Consider the following 22624-nt stretch of genomic DNA (forward strand, 5'->3'; position numbering starts at 1 on the left):
TAGTGATTGTTGTGTGATTGACTGGTGCCCTGCCCTGAGGGCAGAGTAATGCATCACTCTAAAGAAGCCAAGATAATCAGCCGGCCTGGGAGGGTTCCCACACTTAGAGGCAGCCTTCAACCCTGCTAGCACTCCCCAGTCTGAGGATAACCACTGGTCTTGGTCACACACTGCAGACAAAGCACAGCTTCTAGTCACAAGCACAGGCTAGCAAAGAAAAGAGTCATTTTGGGTTTCATTAACGTTGTTGCTCTACGTGGTAGTTATTATAATATGATACCAGAGAGACAATATGCCTCTTGGTTGTAAGAGATTAGGTCTACACTCCAATATTTTGGAACATCAATATTCACCAACTGAGTTGGACATTGCACCCTATATAGCTAGCCATAGCTGCTGCCAAGATCTTGGCGTCAGTTCAGGTGTCGTGCCAGTTGGGGTAGCCTACACCGTGGGTGTGGCTTTAATATCAGTTATTTATTGATGAAACATTGCTTCATAAGATCTATTAAATGAAATCACAATTGGCTTGACTTGAAACGAATAATTAATATTTGAATTATACATTTCAGTGCTATTGGCCAAAGTTCTTTTTTAATACTGTAGAACATTCTATGGTTTTAAGGAATTGTCCCAATAAAGTAGGAGGTACAATCAAGTAGGTTATTGGCCACAGGATTACTGAGAACCACGAAATATTGACTACCTTTTCAATAGTTACGAGGTCCAGAAATTGCAATCTGTAAATCACTGTCAAATGATAACGAGGTGACTCTTTGTATTAAATATTTTTTAGTTTTTTAGTTTCCTGGAGATGGTATCGTGCTTGTACTGCTCCGGGTGGACCGGAAAATACATCGCAGCATATTAGCCTGATTTGATCCTCCCCCAGAACATCGCTACAGTCGGTCAAGCAGCAAAAGCTGCAGAGACCAGCCCATCAATGGGACGCTCTCAGTGAGTACTTCATCGGCTGCTCTGAGCTGCGTACGGGGAACTGATCGTTTACTCTGGCTGTATTCTGTATCTATAGGGACGGTTTTGCTTATTCGAACTGAAACTTTTACTTATGGTTGGTGATTATGGGGCCAACGTGTGGTTTCTTACTGGGAAACATCGTTTTCATCTTCCTGTTGGGATGTAAAGGTAAGGGGCAATTAACTTCAATTAAGCTTTATAGCGTTTATTAGGCTACATACCCCTCCCATATTACTATAATGGCAGAAACATAGTTGAAACGATTTCTGAAAGTCTACAGTAGTCTATTTGAAGAACATAATGTCTAAATTATCTTTAGAAATTAACTGAATCTGTTCGTAATCGACTTATTTATCGTTGATCAATTGCAAGACGTGAGCAGAAGTTGATGTATGCAAAAAGTTTAAATTAGAACCCAATTTGTGCTTCTATTTATACATTATTTTGATCTATATAATTTGTTGCTATTGCAGTCAGGGACTGTAACTGTGGTGCTTGAGTGTTGTGTGTAAATGAACTTTTGAAAGCATTTTTCACCCATGTTTCTGTTTTCATCTTTTGAGCGATAGCCTACTAGATGCATTTTCCCATGCAGTGTGACCCCAATACTTAAATTGCTGTATATCCGTAGCTACAAAAGTTCTGAGGATTTAAGCAAATTAACTCTTCCCTTTAGCTTATTTTATCATCACGATTTGCTTCAAACATTTATTGTTTACATTTTGGGGGTTCTGGAAAGCCCTGCGTGGTGTAGCCTAAATACAATGGTAAATACTAGGCCCATATGGTACGAAAACGTTGCCCTCTCACATCATGCTATGCATGGCATGGCACATGGTCTCCCAGAGTGAAATGCATGCAGCTATATATCATAATATTATAATCCCATTTTCAATCCTGCTACCCAACTGAACCAACACTCTCGCCCCAAACAGACTATATATAAAGCTTAACTCATGGCCTACGTGTGTGTGAATCTTAATGTGAGGTCTGTGAAACGGGATGGCCGTTCAAATATAGACCATTGTGTAAAATGTTGGGATTCTTGACAGCCTATATCTATTTCTAGTCAGCCTATTACAGTTAGAAGCATGTAGGTATAGGATACTCTGGCTATTCAATTTGTTTTTGTGTTTTGACGTCTGTGTCTGTTAATCGTTACAGTGTTTTGAATTGAATATTTGGTCATTGGAAGGTCACGCACCTAGAGTCTATCAGTAAACTATAAAATCCTTGGTAATATAGTCATAACTAATGATGTACAGTGCACATTTTAATGATTTTGGTACAATGTTCTTTGGTTGGTTTTAATTGTAAAATCAGTAGGCATTTTGTGTGTTGTTTTTTACAAAATTATTATGTTGGAGTTGCCTTAATCAGCAGAGAACATGCGATGGTAAATCGTGGCAAAATGGTTTTTAAGGAGCTGGAATTTGCCTACTTACTTTGGTCCAAATGCGTCGTCATAAAATTGTCATAAATAGTAGTTCCTAACCGGAAGACATCAACAAATGTATCTCAATTTGCGTGTATATTGATTTATTGTTTATTGATCTTGTGAACCATTTTGATCATGGTGTAATACAGAGGTGCTGAAATCCATGTCCGGTATTAATACGATGGATGCATGTTCTTCACCTGCGGATCTGTGGAAAACAAAAGCTCTTCGCGCTCTGCAAGTCTGGGGGCAGGTGTGCGGCAGGTGCGTCTGTCTCTGAGCAAACATCAAGTGTTTGTTTTCTTGTAGGGAAATATTGCCTGTTAAACAATAGAAGGCACTGTTCTGGGAACACATTAAGCTTTAACCCCTCTCTCAAAAGACAATCAATTCATTTTTTTGTAAATTTGATGCTGTACAATACAGTTTGATGATATTCATATATAAGCGAGTCTGCATTTCTTTTAGTTAGTCAATATATAATGCTTTCTCTATCTTGAGAATTTTTTCTTTCTCTGGTGACAGAATTTGTATATGACTAACAGACCAATATCTTTTCCCAAGCAAACTTTGGAAACGTGCCCTTTTCCTCAAAAAATAACCAGCCATCATTAGTTCCCACTTTTATGGCTATGTTACCAAACAACAATTACCTTAAAAGACATTCACCATAACACCTTCACAAAATATTCTATCCTTTTGTATGAGGTTAATTGAATGTCACTTGACCCAAAGGTCATTATTGTAAAATCTATCTGTTTGGATTTCTCAGTAATTCTCAACAAGTTCTTACTTGTGATCTTCTCTGGAACTTTTATACAATATAACAAACACGTTCTAAGTATTGTTTTGATACACTGAAGAATCTAGTGGTCCCACATAGCAAATTACTGGTAATCTACATGGTGACTCCTGCTGAGGTAATCACACAAAGGAAATTGAAGATCAATGCCTGTGTAATGCCCATCTGTGTTGAAATGGTGCCTGCACGGAAGTACATGCTCAGCAGAGTGCAGGGGGAGAAGTCAGTGAAGATACCTCATAAAACATTTTATGAAACACAGCTTGAATAAAGAGTAAATAGTATGTGTTAAATGTCTGATCATGATTGGGAAGGATCCATATTGGGTGAATTTGTGTAAATGCAAGCATATAGGTTAAGTCAAATCAACCATGTCGATACAATGAAGGATGCATCTTAATCTGTTCATGATCATATGTTATATGCAATGATTTTATAACCCATTTTGTGTGCAACTATGAATGTGCTTTTCTAATCATAGTAAAGACTTATAGCTGTTTTATTGTTTTATATTAAATGAAATCCCAGTATTTGCTTGACGTAAATAATGATCCTTGTTGTGACATTTAGATTTAAAGCAACACTAGCTATCTAGGGCACCAAAGTCAAATGGTTGTGTTTGGAATTTGGGATTCCTATGTTTAGTTCTTCAGTAACTCATATTGAGTGTTCAGATTTTAATACTACAATTTCAAGATGAAACCAATATGTTGATGTTCATTCAAAATGCACATGAACAGTTGTTGGTTCAAAGTTTAGCTAGGGTTACCTCAGTTGACCCTTCCTTTTGCTATGATGAATACAGCCTATTCCATTTAGGACATGTACTGTGCACTTTTCCTTAGCACTACATGGATATATATGGATCTGTCCTTGTATCCATTTCTTTTGTATCTACTTTATCATCTACAGGAGCACAAGGAGAAAAGGATGTTTTTATGTAAAAGCATTGATCTGTGGACATGCTACCATGACCCTGTTTTTGTATTGATGACCCTGTCATGCCCTCTGACCTTGGAAACCTTAACCTGATTGGTAATTGCCAGTGATCGCCTTCACATCCTTGAGGATGCTGTGTTAGCAGTCGCTTTAGCTGGCTCTCTTCCTTGCATTAGCGCAATCATTTTCATCAGCATTCATTGCTTTTGAGAAGGACCAGACCAATAAATCTCATTTGATACATGGTGCTATTTGATTTAAGCCCTTATTACATTATATGATTTAGTTAAGCTTGTGTCTTGGGTTGCTCACAGTTATATTATAAATCTTCAAAATTTTCCACTCTTGCTGTCACTAAGTTTCTTTTAGTGTAATTGAAAACACCACAGGCATACAGTTATTTCTAAGAGTGTTTACCGTTTCTGTTTTAGTTTACTTGTGTAGCTTAGTCTATATATTTCACATTGGATAATTTCTTAAAGTAGGGTACTATAGCAACAACTAAAATATTCAAAATTTCACTCTCTGTAAGTCTTGCTACTGTTTTACTGATGATTTCTAGATCCAGGTCTTGCCTGTTCAGCCCTAGGGTCAGTAAGTCCAGAACATCCATATGTTGAACCTTATCACACAGGCACACCAGCAACTTAATGTGATTCCACTTTTTGCTGTTGTAAAATGGATAAGATTATAGCCATGAGCAAATACACCCAAAAATCCTGAGTAATTCAGAGGGACTAAATTACTCCTTTGTCTCAAGGACGGACACCTTGGAGGATATTTAATTGGCTGACTGTCCTCTAAGCCCAGCCTCAGTGTCTGGAAAGCTGTTTCTCCTCTATCTGCTACCATACAAGAGCAACAGTAAAACATTACCTTCCCCACTGTCTTCTCTGATCCCCTAGTCAGGAAAGGGTCACATTCCCCTTCCATGCATGGGCAGAATCTAATTTGCTTTGGTGGAAGGACAAGGAGACATTGATTGAAATTGTTTCCTCAGGGCATTTAGTGCTCTTTTTTCACGTGGGTCTTGACAAGTTATTTTCCAGTGGCCAGTGATGCATGCTGTGTTTGACCGATCATTTACAGCAATGAACAATGCAAAGACTAGGCTCGTTATGTCTCTCTCACATTCAGACTGCAGGTCAGAGATGGGTGTTGGAAGGTCTTGATGTCATCATGTCCTTACAGTGGCTGTTTGACCCTTGGGACTATTGAGATTGCTGTAAATGTGGTGTTTACTTATTTAGTGGGAAATGCAGTTATATGAGTAAAAAATATTTATTGTAACTTTTTACTGTTAACCTAAGAAAAATAATACATTCAGAAGCTTAATTATAAAGGTCAGATGCTCGTGAATATGGAAGCGGTGTCTGTGTTTATCCTGACGCAAAATCTGGGAGAAGTTAAGCTATTTAGGAAAAGGTTAAATAGCAGCAATGATCTTTGCTTAACTCTGATCATGCATACTTCCTGTTTGAATTCACCAAGTTTACGGCAGCAGTGATGTGTATCAGAACATTTAACGACAGTGGTCTAATGATTATGACATCAAACTCCATCTGCTGTGCTGTGTGATGTGTTGTTCAATTTTTAATGTCCAAGTCGTTCCCATGTGAATTCTGAAACTGAATTTGCAGTTCCACCGAACCCCTAAGGAGATGTTATATTAGATTTCTTGATGACTGATGAACATGGTACATTGCTTTTCGGCTCTTGTAATCTCTGAAAGATAATTGGATTACATTATGGGAATAATTGATTATTATGTTACGGTATGTATCATGGTTTTAGTGATCCACCTGGAGTCCATCTTCTTACAGTATTCCAAGCAAATACATTCTATGTAAGACACCAACTTACTAACTACTTATTGTTATTATAATTAGGAAGTATTAATATTAGTAGTAGTAGTAGTTGACGTTAACGTTACTGTTATTTAAATGAGTATGCGTAGTATATAGTTTCTATCATATTACGGATTTGTTTGATTGGCTAAATTTATGATGTTGTCATTATTTATCATGCCACGGACCTAAAGTGTGTAAACATCAGATGTTCTGCTCAACTATTAACCATTTTTATTAACAATAAAACCAAAAAGCATCATCATTTCATGACAAAGCAATCTTGCACACTGACAATTCAAACCAGAAATGGTTTGAATTGTCTGGTTATAAAAACAAGGTAATCAATAATAACTTGCATCAATTGATTTGCAGCCTTTTAGTTAATTGAATCATTGCAGAGAGCCTTAGTAATGATTCTCATAACTATTTCATCTTTGGGAACAGAGTGATCATTGCAGCTTTCAGAGTGATTATGACAGTTTCATTTGAACTTGATATGAGTGGCAAACATGTCCCTTACTTGTGTTTGCTCACTGTGTGCGAATGGATTAATTATTCTTTGTAAACCATAATAAAGTAAATAGATTTTAGTTCCTGGTTATTTCTATACCGTGCACAATATAAAGTAAGCCCTATTTTCTGTTCTCATTAATGATTGTACATGTGCAAGGGTTAGGGTAAGGGTGCTTCTAGTCTATCTCATCAATTAAAAACAATCAGCCTGACTGTTGATTAGAACTGATATTGATTGGTCAGCTGCTAGATATTCCCCTCCCCAACCGGTCGTTACTGGGGACAGATGCATGAAGCATTGACCTTGAAAGGGCACAGGCTTTGTTCCTCCCTCAGAACTCATTCCCAATCTCAAGACCACTGCCAGCTGCCAGCCACAACAAGGCTACTGCAGCAGTGAGGTCGGGTATCGTTGTCAGTGAAGGACTTGTGGTGGATTTTCAATAAGGAATTCTAGGTGGGAGATCTGGCTCCAGTGTTTGTCTCCAGTTGTGTTCTCAGACAGATTAGTAAATAGGGAAGAGAAACTACTGAGGCTCACTCCAGGACATGAGCTCATAGATGGTAAATCTCTCCGGTGATGTGCATGGTGAGCTAATTGAGTTCCAGTCTTTGTCCTCCTGGATGGCGGATAGGACGTCCCACTCAGTCAGCTCAGACAAATCCTCAGGCCCTGTAAATAACAACACGCAGCCATGTTTTCTGCTTTTGTTTATATCCTGGATTATTATCTTTCCACTGTGTTTTCAAGATTTTTTTTTACTCATCTGTTTAGTCTCTAGTATGAGTTTTACAGTTTATATGTAATAACATAGTCCACCAAGGTCTATAACACTTCAAAGATATCGAGGAATCCTCCCACATACTCTTCCCTCGTTTCTTTAAACTGAAATCAATAAACAGATTTCATTAGACTTTGGCAGTCATTGCCCTTGACATGGTTATAAGAGGTCACAGTCATGATCACATCTGTCACTGTATATGAGTAACATTGAACATTTCTTAAGTTCAGTTATGAAAGTGCTGCATTTAGGAGAAGTCATGAGTCATTCAGGAAAGACCTTCATAGAATCACAGAGCAAAGACTGGATTTGCTTAGAGTCGTGCTTAATCCATTCGATTAATTAGTTTAGATATAAACTGCTTACCCTCTGTTGGCTTGAGTCCTGGAAATAAATTGAATTTTGAATTATACAAATGAATTGTATAGCATACGATTCACTGTGGCAAGCTTTAAACCAAAGTCAGCCCTCACTTGTAATACCACCGGTACCACAGATTTACAGTGTCACCCTAGATCCTAGTCCAGATACAGTGGTCATCTACACTCTGCTAAAGCTTTGAATTAACATGAATGTATGCTAAGAATGTTTAGAAGTAATACTAGCACTGAGCCCAAATGCTTTAAGACCTTAATACAGTCTGTGGGAAATGGCATTTAGTCATCATTGTTTTATCGTACTGACAGTATCATGTGTCCTGAACTGGATCCTTTCCTGGTGGTCTGCTTCATATCCTTGATCTGGTGGTAGAGATATGTCTCCCTCTGATGGTCACTGAATGTTGCTGGGAGCAAGCAGGATGAAAATTGATTATTAATGCATCTAAGCAGTTAATGAAGGTTACATCTTGTCATAAATTTTGCTTACATTAACTGCAATGATATTGTGCTTTCTGATGGATTTACTAAAGACCTTGCAATATATTAATTTATATTAACAATTTTAAACTAAGATATATGTAGAGATTTTGTTTTGTTGAATTGCAAAGCAAGGCATCTTAAACTCTCTGAGCAGTGTTCTGTATCTTGATCCATTAGTCTATTTTCAAGCACACAGGATGTAATGAAATAGCTATGTTTATGCTAAGATTTAGGAAGTGGATAGTGTTCACCTATCTAATTTGAGAGAATGAAATTGAATCCAATTGCCTGAATGGAATTTTGAATGGATTTAGCAAACTAACTGAGTTGTTTGTTTTTGCCTCAGAAAGGTTTTAATAAAGGGGGAAATAACTTTCCTGAGTGTATATCCTTCAGGAAGACAGGTCACATTTTATCCATCCATCCAACCTCCTGTCATCCATGAGCAACTAAATTAAATCAATGTCTGAAACCAGAGCCGGGGCTTCAACTGCACCGACAGAAATAGAAAATCTAGTTTCACTGTCTGCTAATAACATTAGTACGTTCCCTAAATGGCCAACCACCGACGACGGACAGGAACACAACAGGGATATAATTACAACACTCACATCTCCATTTTCCTGTAAAACATGCAGCCTGCTATTGCGCTTTATAGATTAGCTCCCACCCCCATAACCCCAGCAGGTAATGATTCATTCTTCACAGTATCATGTTTTACCCCATAATTAAACATCCCAAGGTGAAGCCAAGGAGAATTGGAAACCACATCTCATTGACCATATGAGAAATTCATTAAAAGTGCTGTGTGGGTGTCATTTGAGACCCTTTTCAATTTCCGTGGACTGACAAGTGTCATATATTTCAATAAACCAAATTCTAAACCTGTTGTTTGTTATATATAAGTAATTGGAATCCAGTCACCTGATTGCATCAACTTTATTGTCATATGACAGGTATTGTTGCCTAATTAGAAAATCTAAATAGAGACTCCAGATAATGGATATGCACACCATCGGTCAGCTCAGCATAATGTAACAATGAAAGATTTTAGCAAGGCTCAAACAATTATTAGAAGTATGGACGGCATGATGTGAATGAAATCATGATGCGTTAGCAGAGACAAAGAAGGACTTGTGATGTGAGGCAACAAGTTCCAAATCTGATTTGTTTCCTTCATCAGACAGCATCCAAGTTTCAATCTTCAGAGGAAAAAACATTGCAAAAAGCATTGTACCATTGTTTATATACTACAGTCTGCACTGAACTTCCTACCGTAGCTCCATTCTTGAATAGTTCCAGAGATCTTTAGAGCAAAATATGTTTAGTTATGTCAAATAACATGTGTTTACCCGTGTACTTTCTTCATCTCTTCACAGAATCTGCTGGTCTATACTTCCCGCAGAAACCGTATGCAGAGACCATTTACGTAGGGCAGGCTGCAGGGACACCTGTACTCCAGGTCCACTCCATGCCGGAAAGTGACTCTGAGAGGCCCCACTTCCACTTGTGCTGGACCAACCCCATGAAGGCTCCATACTACAGCACATGGTTCCACATGGATGAGACCACAGGAGTTCTGTACATGAATAAAACCCTGGAATGGAATGATTTTTACTCTCCCTGTAAGTTAAAGATAGAATCTTAGATTTTTCTTTCTCATGGATTGTTGATCATTTTGTAAGTGTCATTGCGTGACTATGTAGACTACTCAATACCATTGTGCATGCTGTCTTTCAGTTGTTTATTTAACTGCTTAGTGTTTCAGTACTATTAACAAGTCACTATTAAAATATGATATATACGCTAGAATTGATAGGCTGCTTTACCTTTGGCATACAAATAATGCTGTTGCGTAAAAGTGATATGTCATTTTCAGAAATCTGCATTCTGGGCAGTAATGTAATTGAAAAGAGTAGGAAGTGCTTTGTCATCAAGAAAAGCACTGTGTGAGATTAAAATTGGGTTTTGGTCTTGTTATGGCTGTGTGTCTCATCAGATAAGAGCTCTGTGTCAGTGTGGAAGCTGACCCTGAGTGTCACCCCCCAAACCCCCAAACCTGACCAGAAGCACCGTTGTTATGGTCTGCCCTCTGACCGGACCGTGGTCACCCTGACCTTTGTCAACGCCACAGTGCCCCTTTGTGGCCAAACCAAGATGGAGAAGCTGTGCTTCCCTGACCACAACTTAAACCTCCACATCAAAGAGAACAGATTCCCAGGGTCACTTCTTCAGCTCAGGCCCCTTTCCAGGCTCAACATCTGCCCCAACTACACCATCTCCTACAGCGTTGAATCAGGTGCAGCCATGCTTCTATCTACATTGTCTACGAGTCATCATTATTCATCCTGCTGTTACAATGCTGATTCTCAGGTTGGCATCCCTCTTACCTTTCTGGTGCTGCAGAGGTCCCAGCACCGTTTGCTGTTAATGAGAACACCACTGAGTTGCTGGTGACCGCTCCGTTGGACCGCGAGGAGAGGGAGATGTATCGCCTGATGCTCGTCTGCGTGGTCCAGACCGAGGAGACCCTAAGCAAGCACTTTGTTCCACTTCTGGTTAGCATCTATGACGAAGATGACAACGCACCATATGTAAATGGAACAGACACAGATGAGATCGTGATCGAGTTCAATCGCATTGAGGTACAGTTCGTACACGGCACGTCATAACGTTTAAGAAACTTCGAATTGTATCTCTTATAAATATGTCTTAACGATTTTGCATTTTCTCTTTGGTTTCGCAGGGAGGAGTTTTCGGCAACTTAACTGTATATGATCGAGACACAACGGCTACTTACCCCAAAGACGATAGTCAGAATTGGTTGGTTGGTAATATGTTGACAAATGACATATGGATAAGAGAAGCATTCACTGTAGAACATACCTTCAGAGAAGAAAAGAGCATGTTTGGCAACGTTCGAGGGACAGTTCATGAATACAGTGAGTAATTCCAATAAATTCCACAGTGACACGATGTGATAAAATGATATCAAATGTGCATTATTGTGATATTGAATAAACCACACTTGCTCCTTTTTCTGTGGGTATCCAGGGCTTAAACTCAATCGGAGCTTGTCTGTGACAGAGAATCGTACCTTCCAGCTTCCCTATCTGGTCAATGACACCACCTACCCTGGTCCTGACGGAACAGTGATGCTGCACTACAACATCACCATCATACCCGTTCCTATCCGCTTCACCAATGTCACCTATCTTTTCCCACTGACACGCAGATCCTCTGTTTATGCCCAGGTATCTGATGTTCCACACCACAACAATGGAAATATATTTAGCATTCGAGGCTAGAAAAATGTTTTATGTTTTGGGGGTTTCTTTTTCAAATTAAAGTAGCCACCCCCAAAATAATTGGAATTTTCCAAGATCTTAAATCAACCCTTTCAATGTGATAATTTATCTTTCTCTAACAATTTATGTTACATCTCTTTTCAGGTTGGTAGAGTGTGTGTGGACAACTGCCTGAAGTTTCAGGGCATCAATGTCACGTACCGGCTAGAGATAGCAGAGAAGAATGTTTCTGCTGACATGCAGGCCTGTTATGCCGCCATTAGCATAGCCCAGAGCCTGAGGGACGTGTCGGGAGTGCTGTATGTGAATGACTCTGAGGCACTGGGCCGACCAGAGTGCCAGGACCTGCAATACTCTGTGGTTGCCCAGGAGCAGCAGAACCAACTGCAGGCCAGCACTCAAATACTTATAGTACTTGATGGAGAAGGTACGTGTACAGGATGGCAATAATAAAGACTGCAGCTGTTGTGAGTTGCCAATTAGATTACACTTAAAGGATGAAAGTATCTGTTTTTGGTTGCTGTATTTGTATTGATGCTTTTTGATAGCCTAGTTGACAGCCACAGTATGGTGATTCACACAGTACACACATTCACTGTACAGTCTGTAATGAGGTTTGTATTTTATAGCACACAGGCAGTCTCTACAGGACCAGCGCTCACTGTCATGTGCGGAAGGAAGACAGCGAGGGGATTGCGAGGCAATCAGAGGTCTGGGCGCCACCACAGGGAGGTGCCAGTGGAGGCAGGGCACAGAAAAAGGTATATCATACGTGGTTCAAGAAAGGCTCCTGATAGCCTCCACTGGTTAATGTCAAAACACTGAATCAAATAATTTTCCCTTTACCTCAGGAATATCAGAGAGTTATTCCACCTGCTCTCCAGACCTTCATACCTGTCCTGATGGCTTATGTGATGCTATTGAGATCAAGGACATGTCGATATGTCCACAGGACTGCACTGGTAAGAAACAACTGAAGTTCATGAATATGTGTCTTCTAATTTGACTTTTTGTGAAAGAAAGACATTTTTTAAGAAAATAATATTAACTATGAATTTGAATTCTGTGCATATTTGTGTCTTCACAAAGGTGAACCTGTAATCGGAGGTCACGAAAAAGGCTTGATGTTTGGCATCAAAGCTGGCTATGGAACCTGCTACTGCTACTCTGAGAAATGCTATTGTGAAAAAGACGATGTTGAAGGTAAGTTCACCACATTCAAACCTTGTCTTCTTTTACAGTCCACACAGCCTATCCCAAAACGCCTCCCCTGATACTCCTCTCTCTGCCTTGTCTTTCTCAGAAGCCATATGTGACGATATGTGTAAGACCATCATCGCCACTGCCGTGCTGCTCTCCTTCATAGTCTCCATCCTCCTCTCCTCCTACTTCATCCATCGTTACCACAAGAACTCTCCCAAGCCGCCTATAGCCTCAGCTGAGATGACCTTCCGTCGGCCGGCCCAGTCTTACCCTATCAGTTACTCTGCTAACAATGTACGACGCGGCTCTCTGGACTCCATGGAGAACCAAGTGGCCATCGACACATTCAAAATACCTGTAAGCTTTAAACGAATGGGTCAGTTCTAAAACTAGGTGGAAAATACAATGAACGAGAACTAGGCTCTAAAAGTGATTCTCTATTGTTTTAACAGGAGGATCCCAAGTGGGAATTCCCTCGTAAAAACCTGGTGCTGGGTAAAACCTTAGGAGAAGGGGAGTTTGGGAAAGTTGTCAAGGCGACTGCTTTCCGTCTCAAAGGAAAGGCTGGTTACACCACAGTGGCTGTGAAAATGCTTAAAGGTAAGATGAAGCAGACAGAGTGCAGACAGACTGGGAAGTAATAATATGGCTGACATTTTGTACACTGAGTACAAAAGCAACTGCACATGCTGCAATACCTTATATTCATCACTGTTTGCAAAAAAAATGTAACACTGTATATTTCCATGTATATTTGTCAATCCTTCCATTTTTTCACAGAACATGCCTCACATAGCGAGCTCCGTGATCTGCTGTCAGAATTCACTTTACTGAAGCAAGTAAACCATCCACACGTCATAAAGATGTATGGAGCTTGCAGTCAGGATGGTAAGGCATAATTTTCCTCCTCTTTGACAACCTGCATGTTTTTCATCTGAGTGTCTTCTTAATGGCTGTGATACCCCACCCAGGACCATTGTACCTGATTGTGGAGTATGCAAAGTATGGATCGCTACGCAACTTCCTCCGTGAGAGTAGAAAGGTCGGGCCCAGCTACATGAGCGGCGATGCCAACCGCAACTCCAGCTACCTGGAGAACCCAGACGAGAGGGCACTTACTATGGGTGACCTGATCTCCTTCGCCTGGCAGATCTCCAGGGGTATGCAGTACTTGGCGGAGATGAAGGTATAGTCACTAGCTTAATTGAAAATTAACCTGAAAATCCTTTGGCTCCAAAAAATTGAATTGAGTACTGTTGTCCTACAGCTTGTCCACAGGGACCTCGCTGCAAGAAACGTCTTGGTTGCAGAGGGGCGTAAGATGAAGATTTCCGACTTTGGCTTGTCCCGAGACGTCTATGAAGAAGACTCATATGTAAAGAGGAGCAAGGTAAGGCAAGCATTTTCAGAAAGCCATTATGAAATCTGAATTGTAGTTTATGTACTAGGAACAAAGCTGAATGGTTCTATTTCTTTTTAGGGTCGAATCCCAGTCAAATGGATGGCAATAGAGTCCTTGTTTGATCACATTTACACAACACAAAGTGATGTGTAAGTAGTTTGTACCATCCACTTAAACTTGGGAATGCATACTTTATCCCTAACCTTAACCGTTAAAAGTCATACTTATATGAGTTCCTTTACCTCCTCCAAGCTGGTCCTTTGGTGTGCTACTGTGGGAGATAGTAACACTGGGTGGAAACCCCTACCCAGGTATTGCCCCTGAACGCCTCTTTAACCTCCTCAAAACGGGCTACAGGATGGAGAAACCAGAGAACTGCACAGATGAAATGTAAGTTTACTTTCATTTTGGAGCTTGCGTTCCTGTTTACTAATTTTTTTTATTGAAAATCTGGATAGTACAATCTGGAGGTTATGATGATGATTATAAAGGATTCCAACTTCAACCATGGGCTACATGTGTCTTTGCAGGTATAATCTGATGCTCCGATGCTGGAAACAAGAGTCAGACAAGAGGCCAGTGTTTTCAGACATCAGCAAAGAACTTGAAAAGATGATGGTGAAAAGCCGGGTAGGTTCAAACAAAAAAAGATAATTGATCTTGTTTCTGTCTTCAATAGTAATTCACTAATTATATGGCACTTACAGACTCTTATTCTTAATTACATAAACCCTCTCATACTCTGTATGTCCAACATAATTCATGTCTAGACAACATTCTCATTTTCCCATGTCCTTAGACTGCACACACATATAATTAGCAAGGATGGGCTTGTGTTGCGGTTTTGATTGAGGCCAGTTGAAGTACCATTTGTCATAGAATTAGAAATCCAATCAAAGCTATCTCTTGTGGTTATTTTTGTCTGTACTTGCCACACCTCTCTCTTTGTCTGGTGATTGGCTTAATCAGATGTTGATCTCCTGTTGCCAGGATTACCTGGACCTGGCAGCATCAACGCCAGCTGATGCCCTGCTGTACGACGATGCCCTCTCTGAAGAGGACACGCCTCTAGTGGACTGTAATAACGCCCCTCTCCCTCGAACCCTTCCCTCCACATGGATTGAAAACAAGCTATATGGTAGAATTTCCCATGCATTTACTAGATTTTAGAGACAGGACACAAAAGCTCTCTTTTTGGCAAGTTGTGATTGGCTTTCCTTAGACAAATGTGTGTGTCTGTGATCTAGGCATGCTTCTCTGACATCTGAAAATCTCACATTTCATAGAAAATGAGAGAATCAGTGAAAAAGAGGATCTTGTGTCTGAATTTATTTGGACCTGCTTCTGATGTACAGTACCCGAAAGCTGACTAAAAAAACCATACATCTGTAAATATAAAACATTCCTATACTTATTTTATTCCATATAGCCAGTTGGATAACTCATTAAGGAATGGAATTCGCTTTTCAATACACATTTCAACGATCCCAACTTTTTATTTAAAAAATAATGCAACATTTGAAACAGGTCCTTGCTGAATAAATTACTATTTATAATTTGGTTTGGATTCCAAACTGTCTTACTTATCTGAATTTGATGTGAAATGATCTGATTCCTCAATGTTGAACAGAGAAACAGTAAGGCTTTTGAATCAAACTCTCTGGTAATATTGATAACAGAGAGAATCAACATTGTAAATGTGTTTCCCCTGGGCCTTCCTACCAAATATTTCAGCTCTTGATAACATAAAACGTATTTAGCAATATAATGGCTGTCAGTGAGGTAGTTAATTACCAGGTAAAAAACTGTGACACATTGTCCATGTTGTTTATTGTTTGATGCAATCTACATCTGCTTCAACAACATTGATGGTGCATAAGCCAAGGATACCATTGACAGATCACAACATTCAGTAATGTACCAGTTGTTGTTGTTGTGTTTTTTTATTTTATATGACACCTCATAGCTCATATAATTTTCATAGCAGGAACAATCAGCATCTGTCTCATCTGCAAAACGTATTGATCATCGCTACTTACAATTTTCCATTAGTATCGCATTAGTCTGGAGTTCCATTATAAAATTGTCTTTTGGCAAACATGACCAAAACAGAGTTTCTTTTGAGAGCCTTACTGTCTGCACTCTACATTTCATTTACTCCGTGCAGAAAAATGATATGTTCTCATTTTTAGGCATGTCATACCCGAACTGGCCTGAGAAGAGCCCGGTACCTCTCAACAGACTTGATGCCACTAACCCAGTCTTTACAAGATATGCCAATGATAGTGTTTATGCAAACTGGATGGCGTTGCCTTCACCCGCAAAAATTGTGGACAAGCTTGATAGTTAAAAGCAAATCAACATTGTAGAAAAGATTCCTAATTGGGTAGATGTGTATATTTATATAAAAACTGTACATACACAATATGATGCTAAAGTTGGTTCCCTTTTATTTCTGTTGCACGGGTAATTCAAATCCAAGGAAACTGGGGGATAATAAAGTCTTTTTGCTGCAAAATGGCTATACAACATTGACCATGCTTCAAGCAGCTGTTTGGTATGTTGATCATTACCTCAAGGTCATGTTGGCCAAATTGTATCATTGCATGACTATATACTGTACCAGGTTGTATGTCAATGTAATTGTCTTTCAAGTGCCTGTGCTGCTTCTAATAGCCTCCAATTATTAGTGTACGACTGTGAAGATCTTGTACCATCCTCGGAATTAAAGGGCACATCTTTACCATCACCAGTCGTAGATCTCTGGAGATGATTGACAAAGAGACAACATTGAGTTTAAACATCTGAACATCTGTAAAGTTTCTACTTAATATAATATTGTTCTTTAAAATGTAAACATTGCATTTGTTGTGGTACTCAACAGTTCCAACTATACTTGCCAAAGAAAATAAGACAACCATGTTGAATTAAATAAATCTTAACACAAAAATATCAAATAGTGTTACTGTACGAAGGACATAATACTAAATGTAGAATGTGGCATGTCCAGTGTAAAACTGCAGTTCACCTTATGATTCAATGTAATGGCAATCTTTGTGCAAAAATGATAGTTCAGCAAATACATTTGTGTTAATAATTGTTATTATATGATTTTGTTGCAGTCAATAAACAATGAAATATACACAGTCTGTTTACACATAACAGGCTTAATTGCATTTTTCTTCCTCAATGATTACATTGGTTTACACAAGCAAGCCAAAAAATAGCAAATTAATCTTAGAATATTGAGCTATGGGAAAGTAGAGCACTAAACCTTAATGTTAACATTTGCAGGGCACCAAAATATCCGTGGGAAGTGTGCTCAATAGTTTTTATAAACCCGGACTGGGGAGCCAAAATGATCTTAAGGTATTGCATCAATTATCTTTCATCTCAGTAGCATTGACTGCTTACATTTGAACGCGGCACTTGCATGTATTTAAATCCAATGTACGCAAAGTACGGGAGTCTGCTCACAGATATATAAGGATCTATGGCGCTTTTATAAAACTGTTTTTTAATACATTTTCTGTCATATACACACAATGTCAAAAGAAAAGGGTATTTCTAGTTGTTGCTTCTTTTTTGTATTAGCTAAACAAACATTAGGGGGTTTTGTCATCTGGGTAAAGTGGATCTAGATACAGTCTGTACTCCGTGGCATTTACATGAAGATGAGAGAAGGGGCATCTTTTCCTGGTGAGTTAGCCTGCTAGCTATGGAAAAATAATTTAAAACAACCGATTTAAACGTATCGAGACAAATACAAAACTTACATACTTGTAGCGCTGGTTGTGTTTCTGTCACTCCTCAGTTATTTCGCCTAACGTTTGCAAATGTTCGCACTCTAATTTAATCAACAGAAGAGTAGAGCTAGTTAGGTGGCTAGCTTCGGGCACAAAGCCGGCTGGCTACAGTAGTGTTTATAGCTAGGCTAGCTAGGGACTGTAGCTGGGTATTTTTCTTGCTGGCTAACTAGCTAAAATAGTGACAATGTATATAACTTGACATTAGCCAGCATCCCTTATCTGTAAACCCTAAAGATAGCTAGCTAGCTGTAAAAGAAGTCTCCGATTTTGGAGTATTAGCCTAGGCTAGCAAAGCTATCTGACAGAAGTTATTATCATTGGGTCTGATTCAGTTCATGCAGCGCATCACTTGAGCCGAGTTAACTAAGTTAGTTACTCAATTGTATTAAAGTTAAATGAATTATGTATTTCATTAACTTTTTTGTAGTCAGTGTCTTGCCTCGTACAACTCATTGCCAACTCTTTCCCCTTTGTTATCTGTTCCTAGTCCAATTCGATAGGGTGTCAATCCCAACCAAGTAAGGCAAAGAATGTTTGCTCCTGTGCTTTTGTAAACTACATTTGATCAACAACTCACTGGAATAGCCACTCACCAACCAAAATGGGCAGAATGAAATGAAATGACAGATTCACTTTTTATAGTGAGCAATCTGCATTTCTCTGTTCAAGGATATATTGCCTGCCACATTAGTATGTTTGGCTAAACATACTATTTATGAGGACTTGATGCATTGCAACAAGGGTGGTCTGTTATTCTTGGGGGAGGTTTAGCAGAATTTGAAGCAAATGAAGACGTCCCATCCTTAGACTTGATGAGAGCGTGATGCCCAGGCGAAGGTTAACTCTGCAGGGCCGGGCGCGCTGGCTGCTCCTTGGTCTATTCCTGCTCCTGGTGCTGCTGCTGTTTGTCTACTTGCTTGAGTGCACCCCCCCAGCAGACGTCAGCCTGATGCTGCCTGGCCTGGGTGCCGAGCCCTATGGTAAGGAGTACTGCCAAGCCCTGCTGCAGGAGCAAGAGGAGCACCATGTCAGCCGCACCACCAGCCTCAAGCGCCAGATTGCCCAGCTCAAGCAGGAGCTCCAGGAGATGAGTGAGAAGCTGAAGGTGCTGCAGGACAGGAAGGAGCTCCCTGGGATACAGGGACTGGCTGACACCAAGGACCAAGAGCCTGGAGACCTCCTGGAATACCTCCATTCTCAAATTGACAAGGCAGAGGTGAACACGGGTGCACGCCTGCCCAGTGAATACGCTCTTGTCCCCTTTGAGAGCTTCACCTCCACCAAGGTGTATCAGCTGGAGATGGGGCTGACGCGGCACCCAGAGGAGAAGCCTGTTCGTAAGGATCGCAGAGATGAGCTAGTTGAGGTCATAGAAGCAGCTCTGGATGTCATTAACAACCCAGATGAGGAGGATGGCCAGGAGGATGAAGCACCCATGCAGAGGCAGACCTACACAGAGAGCCACTTCACTGAGGGTAAGAAGGACCCTGACCATGTGTGAATCTGTTACTGAAAAGTAGCTGTTATAAGCTGCATATTTGTGGAATGCTTGACGTGGTATTCTTTTGTCCATTTTGACTTATTCTGATATTTGTGCAGGGCTATACAGGACTGAACGGGATAAAGGCACGCTCTACGAACTCTACTTTGCAAAAGAGGATTCCAGCAGTTTCCGGCACATCACTCTTTTCCGTCCATTTGGCCCTTTGATGAAGGTCAGGAGCACGTCTGTGGAGACATCAGGGATCATAATCAACATCATTGTGCCACTGGCAGGCAGAACAGAAACCTTCTCACAGTTCCTACACAACTTCAGGTGTTGATTTGATTGATATAATTTTCATTATATAAAAAAAATATGTATGTATTCCATAAATTATACTATTGATTATTTTCATATATTTACCAAGCCTGATTGGTTAATTGGTTAATAGATATTGTATTGCCTGTTAAAAATAGATAGAATACATGTACCTAATGATACCTTGAAGGCAGAATTGGCAAGTTTTTGGACCAAAATCATTGGATTTGGTCTGAATGCTGTCCAATCATTTTTGCTGGTCCGACCTTAATGATTGGTCATGTTTATTACAGTCTTGCGACACCAACATATATCAAATTTATGTAGTTTTGCTTTCAATAGTTTCCATCACAAAGTTTATTTCAGCAAATGTGACAAAAAGTAATTCTCAACAACATTGCCTACCCTGCCTTTAAGTATGACTTTTTAAAGGCTACTTTTGTTTTGCAGGGAAGTTTGTATCCAACATGATAGACAAGTGCATTTGACCGTGGTTTACTTTGGACAGGAGGGTTTACAAGAGGTTAAGTCCTCTTTAGAAAAGATGTCCAGGTTTGTTCTCATATTGTGAATTATTTCACATCTAAACACGTTCTACCTGCTCTTTCAATGTATCACATTGTACAATTGGTTCTTACAAATCTCTGTATCCAGAGTCTCATGGATATATGTGACAGCTGTTCCTCTTTGATTTGTTAACATTGTTATTTCATCACCAGGGAGGAGGACTTCTCTAACTACACCCTCATCCCAGTGGACGAGGAGTTTTCCAGGGGCAGAGGTCTTGACATTGGAGCCCATGCCTGGAAGAAGGGTGATGTGTTGATGTTCTTCTGTGACGTGGATATCTACTTCACACTGGAGTTCCTCAACACTTGCCGTCTGAACTCTGCTCCAAGTAGGTCTATGAAATTATGTATATTTTTTCTTTTAAAAATACCATATATGGTCTTCTGATGTTTGTACTGTATTGGTTGTGATGGTATATGTGTTATGACAAACTAAACTTTCTGTTTTCTGTTGTTTTTATTTTGTAGACAAGAAAGTATTTTATCCAGTGGTTTTCAGTTTGTACAATCCTGCCATAGTTTATGGAAATTTGGAGCTGGCCCCCCCTATTGAAAACCAGCTTGTGAGTACAAAATACACTTTTTAATGTAGAAGTGGGATTTTTTAGCCTGGTGTTTTTTGTATCCAATGACAAGCTGCCTTTTTATGCAGATTCATAAGAAAGATGCTGGTTTCTGGAGAGACTTTGGCTTTGGAATGACATGTCAATACCGCTCAGACTTCCTCAACATTGGTAAGCTGTGTTGATAAGCTCAGTGAAGACAGTCTCATAATATACAGTAGGTAGTATTGAATATTTAATCTGAGAAAGCAATGAGACAGGAAGCTACAAAAGAGAACTTGATGTGTGATTTGCTTTCCAGGTGGTTTTGATCTTGAAGTAAAGGGCTGGGGTGTGGAAGACGTCCACTTGTACAGAAAATACCTGCGAAGCGACTTAATTGTCATGCGAACACCGGTATCAGGTCTATTCCACTTGTGGCACGAGAAGCAGTGTGCAGATGAGTTGACACCAGAGCAGTACCGCATGTGCATTCAGTCCAAAGCCATGAACGAGGCCTCACACTCCCATCTGGGCATGCTGGTGTTCCGAGAGGAGATTGAGAATCACCTCCGCAAGCAAGCCTTCAAGACTCAGCTCAAAGTAGATGATTGAACCGGTTTGTTTCCAACGTGGACGTCATAGTCCCTTTGTGCAACTTACAGTCAAGGCGCTGATGTTTTAGAAGACATTAGAATGGCAGTACTAAATATGGTTAATTATTAAAATGCACTATAGAAAAAAGCTGTTTACACAAAAACCTCCAGTTATTTGTTATAGTTTAGCTGAAGACACAGATGAATGTACTAAAATGTACAGTTACATTGATAAATGTGAAAAATCCAAGTGATAGACCTGAATAGCACTACCTGCATTAACATCAAAAGACTAAACATCTGTAAAGTTTGGACTATCAGGCAAAGGTCCAACCAAACTAAGGATTGGGTCCCTTTAAAAAAATAAAATAAAAAATGTTAGTTGTCCCATGCCAGTCTCAAGCCATATCGTTATATTTTTTTAATTCACGTGAAACCTGGGTTTAAATGATGGTAAAAAGGGATCATTTTTATATTAGCATAGGCTTTATTGAAAGGGAAAGACAATCAGTCAATGTTTTCTTTGCATAGAGAACTGCTTGTAATGTGATAAAATAAATAGAAATTTGATCAAAAGCATACAGTCCATAAATATTCCTAATCTATGTTCATCTCCAAAGAAAATTATTCTTAGAGCTGGGTTAAACCATACATGATGGAGCCATTAAATGACAGTTGCGCTGTGGCAAATCTGGGATTATTAACATGTACATAACTTTTCTGTGTACATAATTATAATTGTCTATGTTTTTATAATACGATACATGTGTGCCTACTAGCTGGGTGTGGGAATATGAAAGACGAGATTATACTCTATACCTCTTTACGGTTGATGTCATTGATTAAAATGAATGACAATACATAGAGCAGCATTCACAACTGAAAATAGTACATGTTGGTCCTGATCATTTCTGCTGAGAAAAACATTGCTGGAAAGAGATATTTACACTTGCAAGAATGTGACCTTATCAGACAGCTCTTTATTTTGTTAAATGTCTTCAAAAACTGAAGCTGAACATTATTACGGTTACGGTTGCATTTTGTCTGTACACAAACATGCCAGTTTTGTTGCATTTCTGTTCCTTGTTAGTTATGTTTAACATTGCCATTCCAACTATTTTACCCTGCTGCATGGTTCTCTAGATTATTTCTAGAAAGGTTTATTTTTTAAGGATTCTGTTTTTAACTGAGCTCTACTCAACACCAATACAATAAAAACACTTAACAAATGA

At 39.5% G+C, this 22624-nt stretch overlaps 2 protein-coding genes across 3 annotated transcripts; both read left to right on the forward strand.

Moving 5' to 3' along the window:
• Window positions 1–871: 871 nt before the first annotated feature.
• Window positions 872–17191, forward strand: ret (ret proto-oncogene receptor tyrosine kinase). Of its 2 annotated transcripts, XM_067236364.1 has the most exons (21): window positions 872–957; window positions 1034–1146; window positions 9542–9787; window positions 10162–10461; window positions 10569–10807; window positions 10909–11104; window positions 11217–11416; window positions 11615–11897; window positions 12100–12231; window positions 12322–12432; window positions 12560–12673; window positions 12774–13030; window positions 13126–13273; window positions 13454–13561; window positions 13645–13859; window positions 13941–14063; window positions 14154–14224; window positions 14328–14465; window positions 14606–14705; window positions 15066–15213; window positions 16268–17191. In XM_067236364.1, exons 2-21 carry the CDS (start codon window positions 1083–1085, stop codon window positions 16423–16425), a joined length of 3351 nt encoding a protein of 1116 aa, XP_067092465.1. In that variant the 5' UTR covers window positions 872–957; window positions 1034–1082; the 3' UTR covers window positions 16426–17191. The 2 variants fall into 2 exon arrangements, with proteins under 2 accessions (XP_067092465.1, XP_067092464.1); XM_067236363.1 differs by having other exon boundaries at window positions 922–1146.
• Window positions 17192–18278: 1087 nt separating this feature from the next.
• Window positions 18279–22624, forward strand: csgalnact2 (chondroitin sulfate N-acetylgalactosaminyltransferase 2). The gene is made up of 7 exons (XM_067236195.1): window positions 18279–19359; window positions 19484–19700; window positions 20136–20237; window positions 20405–20583; window positions 20723–20817; window positions 20907–20988; window positions 21119–22624. Exons 1-7 carry the CDS (start codon window positions 18708–18710, stop codon window positions 21409–21411), a joined length of 1620 nt encoding a protein of 539 aa, XP_067092296.1. The 5' UTR covers window positions 18279–18707; the 3' UTR covers window positions 21412–22624.

This window comes from Osmerus mordax, chromosome 5, assembly GCF_038355195.1.
Source record: "Osmerus mordax isolate fOsmMor3 chromosome 5, fOsmMor3.pri, whole genome shotgun sequence".
Taxonomy (NCBI): Eukaryota; Metazoa; Chordata; class Actinopteri; order Osmeriformes; family Osmeridae; genus Osmerus; species Osmerus mordax.